The following is a 9,807-nucleotide window of genomic DNA, read 5'->3' on the forward strand; positions in this document are numbered from 1 at the left end:
GGGAGGTGATGAGGTAAATGAGGCCGTGGCTTTTGATGCCATTTTATTTTTTTTTATTTTTTTTTCTCCTTTTTCTTTTTTCATTTCTGCTTTCAAACTACCCTACCTGCCTACACTGCATCTTAAACATCACAGGCCAAATCGAGTTGCCCCAGCCAAAAAACCCCAAAAAGTTGACACCATTGCATTTGAATCAGCTCCCAAGTCGTGCCGGGGTCTGGGGTAGTCCTTATCGCTATGTGCCGGAGAAGGAGAACTGGTATTGGTGGGGGGTGGGGGGAACAGGAGGAGGGGGGCAGGGGTGGCTCGTGGGTCTAAAAAGTGGGTGTACACAATAAGGTTAAAGCAGGCCAGGTTGAAGATAGTCAAGGGCATGTACATGTAATTGAGATGTTTTCTTCATCCTACCTGTTTTGAGAAAATCTATTTGAAAGAAGTTTTTCTTTCGTTCTTTTGCTGGAGCAAAAGTGCCCATTATTCTCTGTTGACTAAGTTGGGCATGCTGTCAATGATGTCCTTGTGGATCAACGTAAACGTCAGTGCGATCTCTAGGATTCTGCATACTTCCCTAAATGTTGTCTCGAATTTGAAGTCCTTCAGAGGTGAATAAAGGCCCTGGATTGTACGACCTTGAGCATATTTAAATATTTTATTGCTATGTAATACTTATAATTCTGTTTGTAACTTGATTTTAATTTTATGCAAAACAGTAATAGTTTTGTAAACGATCCTAAAAGAACTGTTGGAAACGACTTTTGGTAGTCCTGGAATTTGGAGGAGTCGCAGATTGAGAGTGCGTTGATTTTATATTATTTCAAGAAACTGTCAACAATTTGAGTAACTATTATGTCACAGGCCTGCTTAGCAGCAATTTCGTTGGTGTTGTAATGCATGCGTCTCTTGGAGGTCTGTCTTGTTGATGGGACACGTTTCTAATTTCATCGACGGCTACTTTAAACCTGTCTAGAGCTTGTTAGGTTGCTATGGGCGTTGTACTTCTGTGTTAGAGGATCCCATAAACAGCATCAACGTGCGTAAACACTTTGTTGAAAAAGTGGAAAAAAGAAGAGAAAATGTTTCGCTCTTTAATACATTCAGGATACCATTGTGGACGGAATAATCGTCCCAGTGCTCAGACTGAATTTCTTCAAGACAAAGCTGGATCTTTCCTTTTCAAATGAAGACGGTGCTAATTACTCGAGACCGTAAATTCCATCTTGTTTCAGACGCCAGAGAATATTCCGGTGACAAACGCGTCTGAGAACGCAGATGCATTTTGTAGAGTGGGCAAAAAATGTCGAAGAACCTGCATAGCGTTAGCGAAAAATACCTCTGTACCCGACAAATCACCCTTTTCATGACCGGGAAGGGAGAGTTCGTGAGTTTCACAGAACAAAATACGCTCGATAACCTTACACAATACGTGCCTGTTCTTTCTCACCAGTTCGTTGTTGTGAGAAGTTGCAATGTGATGACCAACGACTAGCTGCGCTGCTGTGTCTACTTGTCCGAAAGTATGATACTTAACGGCATTTTTCACCTGCGCTCTTGATGACTCTTGACTTTAATGCGTTGTTTCATATGGACAAGATCAGTAAAACCTGTCTTAGACTACTTGGGGTCATCAGTTCCAAAAAGCAGACAGGAGAAACAGTAGGCCTAATCTAGGTCTACAATGAGTATAATTTGCTAACGCTGACTGTGAGCCACTCCACTTTTTATTGGTTGTATTATTTCGATATCTTTGGGTTGGTGAGGACCTATTTCTTTCCCTCTCTTCTCGTTACTTTGCTTGGTGAACTGAATTTATTTGCAATGAACGTCATTCATCCTGCATTGGAATACGCACTCGAGTAATAAAACTTTCACCACTACACCATTCCAACTTCTAACACAGTGATCTATTACGTCCTGTTGACCTCGCTCAAGTTCAGGGTTACAGAGATGGGGCTAGAGATGTCAAGACAATGGACCAATCGCACATCACTGTGAGCACTCCGGTGGATTGCTCCAAAGCTATCATAATACGGGCATTGAATAATGAATTGTGTAAAATATCGTGAACTGGTCTGAGATCGCGTTATTTTTAGTTTTTAGACTGCCTCTATGGGCTTTGTTCGGCTGGTGCACATTGAGATTGTGCGGCCTTATTAATATTTATGAACTAAGAAAAACGGTCAAAACGTCATTGTTGTTTGGGTCGGCCCATAGAGCATTTTCCGAGATAGATTACACCACTGAACATACTATTTTTTACTGGGGTGAAGCACAAGAACTTGGTATGGTATAGCAGTAGATGTTGTAGAGTTGTAGATGTTGTAATGAACGAATAGCTCTTGCGAGGAACTTGTACGTAAAACTGAATGGATCGTGGATGGTAAAGTTTCTTTTGTTGTCTCTTTGTGGGTGTTGTGCGCTAAAAATTTTGGGCGGCAGAGTACGACCGTGCTCTATGGACATATAATCATTTTTATTGGATGGGGTTAGGAGTTTTTGGTTCTGAGCAGCGAACTAGCTTTGTAATAAAGTTCACTTTAGTTTAGTTTTAGTAGAGGTTTTACGGCGCTCGCAACTACATAAGGTCATATAAGCGCCAGAAGATTAGAGGTGTTACAAGAGAGTAACAAACATAAAAAAGAAGAAGGGAAGAGAAGGAAGATAGATTTTAATAGGAGAGAAGAAGCAAACCACACCAGAGCACCCGCCAACCACCCACATAAAGTTCACTTGGGGCAAAAGAATAATCCAAATAGAAAATCAACTGAGTTTTATGGGGCTTGCAACATCACTAGACAATAATATAAGTACCGAAGATTAGAGGTATTCCTAAAGAATAATAATATAAGAAGAAAAAAGAAAAATGATGGGAGAAAAGAATGACAGATGTTTGAAAGGAATTAAGGAGCAAACCCTCACCAAAGCACCCGCCAACCACCCACTATTAGTGCGCTACAGACACCAGTCGGGAGAGGGAGTCTTTTAGTTTAGTTTTAGTAGAGGTTTTACGGCGTTCGCAACTGCATAATACGGTGATATGGGCGCTGGAAGATTAGAGGTGTTACAAGAGAGTAACAAACATAAAAAAGAAGGAGGGGAGATAAGGACGATAGATGTTTGATAGGAAAGAAAAAGCAAACCACACCAGAGCACCCGCCAACCGCCCACGAGAGGGAGACTGATGACGTCAACCGTAATTATCTGGGAGAGAAACCTGTGGCGATGACGAGGTCGTAGTGACAAAACAGAGGTGTGTGGCTGGCAGGTGCTCTGGAGTTGTTTTCTCCTTCGTTCATATCAAACATCTATTGTTATTGTCTCCTCTCCTCTTTTTTTATTTGTTAGTGTCAGTCTCTTGTAACACCCCATATCTTCGGCACTTAGTACTTAGATCTATATGACCTTATTAAATGTTGCAGCTGCAATAAAACTCTTACTAAAAAAACAAAACAGTGAACACGAGGGGAACAACCCAGGCAAGACCGTTTTGGGGATGTGATTACTACAGTCATCTCCCTTGTGCAACATACCGGATTGACACAATAGTTCATCTACGGTTTGTAGAGTTGCCCGTTAAATGTTCACTTAATATTAACCTCAAGGAATCAGACTTGGCAAAATTCTGGGAAATGAAATCAAAGAAATTTAAAAGCGTGTTTGTGCTTGTCTTGAAGTGCATCAACAGTGATGGATTGGACATGTATCAAATTAATGGATGATTTCTTATCAGTCGTCAATAAACGATATCTTATTACGATAGTTTAAAAAACTGAGATAGTTTAAAACTGATTGCAAACTGAGCTGTCCGAAATACCACGCAAAACCTATTACAAGTACTCATTAGTGTTTTATTTAGGAGAAATTGGTCTTGGGAAGAGCACAAACCCTTTGGGCATGGGCTGTGTTAACGTTTGGACATAATCATCATTAACTGTCAGTTCATCCCAAACAAAACGTAAAAATATAAACTGGGAGCAAAGTTGAGTTTCTTTAGCTGCTGTTTCATGGGGCTCCACATATTCTGTAGGATTCATATTGGGACTATTTACAGATGACCACTCCGTTGTTGATATGATTTTCTTTTTCAAGAAATTATTGTTTAAAGGCGTTGACCATGTGAGAAGATGCTTGTTCATGAATAAAGAGTTATGCTTGAATGATTGAATGACACCATGACAAACATAAGGATAATAATAACATGTATTTTACGTTCCAGAGATTGCGCGATGAAGTCATCAAAAAAAGCCATCCGTTGATACAAGCTTGGGAGATTCATGGGGGCAGTTCTGCTGTTATGAGGTCAACAATGGTTAATTTAGAAGAAAGCAGCCCCTCACACTACAGAACGTGTTTTAACCTGGCTGAAAGGGTCATTTTGGGGATGGTTTTATTTGTTTGTTTGAGTAGCTGTTTTACGACACTGTCGACTCAGTTTTGGTCATTTGGGGATGGTGTCATTAGTCGCTTGACAGATCACCCATGGGCACCACTCAGTCTAGTTTTGAAACCATTTAACCTTTTTCTAAACGGTTATCTCAAAAACCTAGTCTTACGCGAAAGATTCCAAACCCTCCAGGAATTCAGAAATTGAGACGATCAGGAGCTTGTTGTATAAACTACCACACCTCAGTAGTGTGAGAATGCTAAACAGCATTTTTGGCGTCAGAACACAGAAATGAACTGCCCGAAATAGAGATGGAGCAGAATTTTATTTGTAATGCTAATTATTGTTCTGATGCAGATTCTTATTTCACGTTACAAATAAATGTGTGGGTGGGTGGTTGGCGTGTGCTCTGGCGTGGTTTGCTTCTTCTTTCCTATCAAACATCTATCGTCCTTATCTCCCCTTTCTCTTTTTTATGTTTGTTACTCTCTTGCAACAGCTCTAATCTTCGGGCGCTCATATGACCGTATGCAGTTGCGAGCGCCGTAAAACTTCCACTAAAACTTTAAAAAAATAAATGTGTGACTGTCTGTACTAATGGTTCCTTCATGTTTCTGCTAAAGACTTCTTTTCTTTATGCAAGGAGCTTCTGTAAGCTCCTTAACCTTAGGCAGGTTTTCTTTTACTCAACTTTTTATGGAGGCCCTTGAGTTTGGGGCACCCTGAACACTTACAAAATGTTTCGACTTCTTTATTGATCTTTTTTTTTGGTAAGTGTTTTACGGCTCTCGCAACTACATAAGGTCATATTAGCGCGCCGGACACTTTAAACATTTCTGAGTTGGTAGGAAATTTGGAAATTTGCCCTTGTAGGGGGGGGGGGGAGCCTTATCGAATTTAGGACCATCAAGGGATCTTTAACGTGCGCAACTTGCACACGGAACCTCTGAGATTTTTTGACCTTACCAGAGAAGGCTAGATGTTTGATTATACCTACTATAAGATCAAGGGTGTGGAAGAAAGACTGCTGCGAGAAGGAGCCGAGGAGAAGCTGTAGAGAAAGGCTGCAGAAAGAGTCAGGACCCCAGAGGAGGGGCAAAGGGGAGTGGGGAGGGGCCTGAAAGTGGAGACGAAAGCAGACGACAGAACATGGCCAGAGAGCGGGAAAGGAGGTGAAAGGAGACATTTTTAGAGAAGAAATTTTGCTGTCGCTGTCCGGATTCATACCCAGACCTATTAAATGAGATGCAAACACCATAACCTCTAGCTCTAGACCACTAGAGCCCCCGTGCCTTCTATAGCCGGGTACTCATCATTCCCTTCTGAGTGAAGTTTAAAGACCATAATTCCATAAAAGAATGAAGACCCTTCAAACATACATGTGATGGACAGTTCGTGGAAAGAAAGATATATCGGAGAGATGACGCGTGAGCTATCATCAAAGAACCCTTAACGTGTGTATATTATGATTCTCTTTCTAATTTCAGGTTTGAGTTACTTTAGTCTGAGTAAAAAGTTTTACCTCACTTGCAAGACAGGTCATGTAAGTGCCGTAGATCAGAGGAACATACAAATATAAAGGACGACAAATGTTTTATAGAAAAAAACAAATAGACTGCGACAGAATATCCACCGACCACTCATATTCTTGGAAAGCAAAATGTCTAATTTGAGAGATGATCTCATGAGTTATCTCCAAATGACCTCATTGCGTCGATGCGGTTCTTTTATTCCGTCAATCAAATGAGGTTATAATTACGATTTTTTCCGTATATGGATGTAGTTGTTTTACGCCCACATCGATTCGATTTTGATAGATTAAGATACGATAAAACAGACTTTGTGCTGTTAAAGCTGGAGAGGTGAGCAGAGTAAGCCTGGTTCCATGTAAAGACCTCAGTTGATATCCACTCCATGGCGCTCATATGGCCTTATGCAGTTGCGAGCACCGTAAAACCTCTACTAAATTTTTTTTTTAATAGATTCGATAATACAGACATGGAGAAGACAAAAAAGAGTGGAGCTGAAAAAAAAACCCATATACATTCAAGTTAAAATAACTATTTATCCAAAAAATAACAAATTCATTAGTTTATATTTACACAAATATTTATTAAAAATAAAAGTCTGGTGGTCATCCAGTCTTTATGACGCCGAGGAAAAAACAGACTGCCCCACATCCATGTGGGAACAAAACTTTGATTACAATTAAAAATACTTTGTTTCGCATACAACGTTTTCATAGTTTTCATATACATGGAATAAAATCTGTTTCTAAAACTCGCAATAGGCGACCCAATCACACAAAGGAAAGATACACAAACGTACAGGGCTCAATGTAGACATTGTTCATAAACTTGCACGATTCGTTACATAGTAAATGACCTTGAAAGACATTGTACACAAAGTTAAACGACTCAATGCCGACCTCTCTTCTTCCTCTTCTTCTTTCTTTTGTCTGCCTTCTCCTCTTTCTTACTCCTCTGCTCTCCCTCTGCCCTTGCCTCCTCTACCCTTGCCTCCGCTGCCCTTGCCTCCTCTACCCTCTCGTCATCTTGCCTCTCCTCCTCTGGCCTCTCCTCCTCCTCTCTATTCTCCACTTGTTTCTGCATCCTCTCCCCATATTCGAGTACCCTTTGCTTCTCCATTTTCATAGCCATATTCTCTCTCTCCATACTCCTCATCCTGGTCGCCAGCTCTTGACTGTATGACTCCCTGGTAATATTCCTCGAATTCTTCAGTTCCTGCTCCCTAAACCACACTGTCATTGCGTGCATGTCAGCCCCGAATCTCAACACTCTTCGCATATGCTCTTGCAAATCTGTTTTTTCCCTTTCCACCGTCTTAGGTGGATCATCTCTCCTCCTCCGTGCCCGCTTCCGTCTTTCCTGCTCCTTCTCTCTCAGAATCTGGCCCCACTCCTCGTGCCACATGTCGATGACATAGAAGGGTCTGCCTTCTTCTATCCGGAAGCCATATTTCTTGTCAGTCATCCTGGACCAGGCGGCCTGGAACAGATGAAAAAATGGTGAAATGGTTTACGTTTAACGCCCCTATCAACATTATTAGGTTATTTAAGGGGCGGGACCTCCTAGTTTAACGTCCGTCTCCGATAGCACCGAGCCAGGTGGGAAGTTCGTGTAAAGTGCCTTTCCCAAGGACACAAGGTCGGACCGAGCTAAGGCACGAACCCCCGAACTCGCAATCTCACGATTACGAGTCCGGTAGCCTAAACATTAGACTATGGAACAGAAGAAGATTTATTATAGTTAAGAGATTTTAAAAAAGTTCAAGTAGAGGTTTTCTGGCGATCGCAACTGCAAAAGGTCATATGAGCGCCAAAGGGTGGATGTCAACAGAGAAGTCCTTACAAGGAATTTGGCTCACGCTGCTCACCTCTCTGTTTTAGTTCTAGTAGAGGTTTTACGGCGCTCGATGCTGCATAAGGTCATATGAGCGCCAGAAGATTACAGGAGTTACAAGAGAGTAACAAACATAAAAAAGAAGAAGGGGAGATAAGGACGATAGATGTTTGAAGGGAAAGAAGAAGCAAACCACACCAGAGCACCCGCCAATCACCCACTAGTAGAGGTTTTCCGGAGATTGCAACTGCATAAGGTCATATGAGCGCCAAGGGGTGGATGTCAACAGAGACGTCCTTACAGGGAATTCGGCTTACGCTGCTCACCTCTCTTGCTTCTACAGCCCAAAGTCTGTTTCGACTATCAGGGCACCCCAGTTAAGAGTTTTACGCCATTTGCAACAAAAACAGGGCAAAATAACTGAAGATTAGAGTAACATAAAAGGAAACAAGGACGGGAGGGATTTTTAGGGAAGGGGGGGGGGGGGTCTTATGAAAGTTTTATGGCACTTGCAAAGCAACCAGGTCATAAAAGGGTTGAAGCTTAGAGTTTTAGTTTTAGTAAGTTTTACGTCTTTTGCCATACAAATAGATCATACAAGTGCCGAAGATTAAAGATGTAAGTTAATAGTAACATACAAAGGAAAGGAGATGAAAGGATAAAAACTATAAGGATATTTATTTTTTTTATAAGAAAGGACAAAACTACGACAAAGTAAATGTCTTCCAACCACCCACAACTAGAGCCTAGAGGGTAACATACAAAGAAAAGAAGAAAAAGAAACTACATCGTTTTACATGATTGGGTAGATGTTTTACGGCACTATCGACACAATCTTGGTCATTTAAGCGCCATCAGGTTTCACCGCTACAAAATCAGACGTGTTTTTAATAGAGTCTTTCGGAGCTCGCAACCGCAAACGATCACACTATTTCTATTACGCTAAAAAGACGAACAAACATTTATTTTTAAAAATTGTAAACATGGAAAAGGCTTATTTACATTTGTATATACAATACAAATGTCAGTGTATGTATATATACACCGTATGTATATATACACAGACAATGACAACTATATATTTTCACATTCTATTAAACAGTCCAATTTCTTTTATATAACTTAAAATTCTTCTAGGCTCTATGATGTCAAAAAGGGTCTTAATATCTTTACATTTAAAGTCGACACATTCCATTAGGATGTGCCGAACTGTGAAATTTGTGTTGCACGCATGCAAAAAGGAGTACATCGTTTTACGTCACTCGCAACACAGTAAGGTCATATAAGTGCCAATGATTAGAGGTGTTACAAGATAGTAACTAACGCAAAAAGAAGGAGAGATTAAGACGATAGATGTTTAAAAGGAAAGAAGGAGCAAACCTCCCAAGAGCACCCGCCAACCACCCACCACACCACACAACATCACACCAGAACACCGGCCAACCACCCACCACACCATGACAGTTTAGTTTTTGTAAAGGTTTTACGGCGCTCGCAACTGCATACGGTCATAAGTGAGCACCAGAAGATGTGATGTGTTACAAGAGGGTAACAGTAACAGACTAAGAAAGAAGGGGAGATAAGTACGATAGGAGTTTGAGAGGAAAGAAGAAGCAAACCACACCATCATCCGCCAACCACCCACCACTCAACACCCACCAACCACCCACCTGGAAGATGAAGAGGAAGACACCATAACATTGTACACCCGCCAACCACACAAACAACACAACAACACCCGCCAACCACCCACCACACAACAACATCCACCAACCACCCACCTGGAAGATGAGGAGGAAAGACACCAGAGCACCCGCCAACCTCCCACTATACCATAACACCCGCCAACTACCCACCATACAACACCAGAACACCCGCCAACCTCCCACCACACACGGAACACCCGCCAAGCACCCACCTGGAAGATGAGGAGGAAGTTGCCGACCTTCAGAGTGTAGGGCCAGGGTCGGCCCAGGGAGCACGAGCCCAGGTAGTTGGCGTCCAACTCCAGCTCAGTCGACTCCAAGTTCACTATCTCTCCGCTCGAGTCCTGGGAGGGGGGGG

At 41.8% G+C, this 9,807-nt stretch overlaps 1 protein-coding gene across 1 annotated transcript in view; it reads right to left on the reverse strand.

Annotated features, from left to right (window-relative positions):
- Window positions 1–6,472: 6,472 nt before the first annotated feature.
- Window positions 6,473–9,807, reverse strand: part of LOC101845695 — a 34,007-nt gene continuing 30,672 nt past the window's right edge. Inside the window, exons 5-6 of the mRNA XM_035970012.1 lie at window positions 9,662–9,793; window positions 6,473–7,389 (exon numbers count right to left, since the gene is read on the reverse strand). Coding sequence (XP_035825905.1) covers window positions 6,799–7,389; window positions 9,662–9,793 — 723 coding nt within the window. The 3' untranslated portion in view covers window positions 6,473–6,798. The remainder of the gene's footprint in view (window positions 7,390–9,661; window positions 9,794–9,807) is intronic.

This window comes from Aplysia californica, unplaced genomic scaffold (assembly GCF_000002075.1).
Source record: "Aplysia californica isolate F4 #8 unplaced genomic scaffold, AplCal3.0 scaffold00209, whole genome shotgun sequence".
Taxonomy (NCBI): domain Eukaryota; kingdom Metazoa; phylum Mollusca; class Gastropoda; order Aplysiida; family Aplysiidae; genus Aplysia; species Aplysia californica.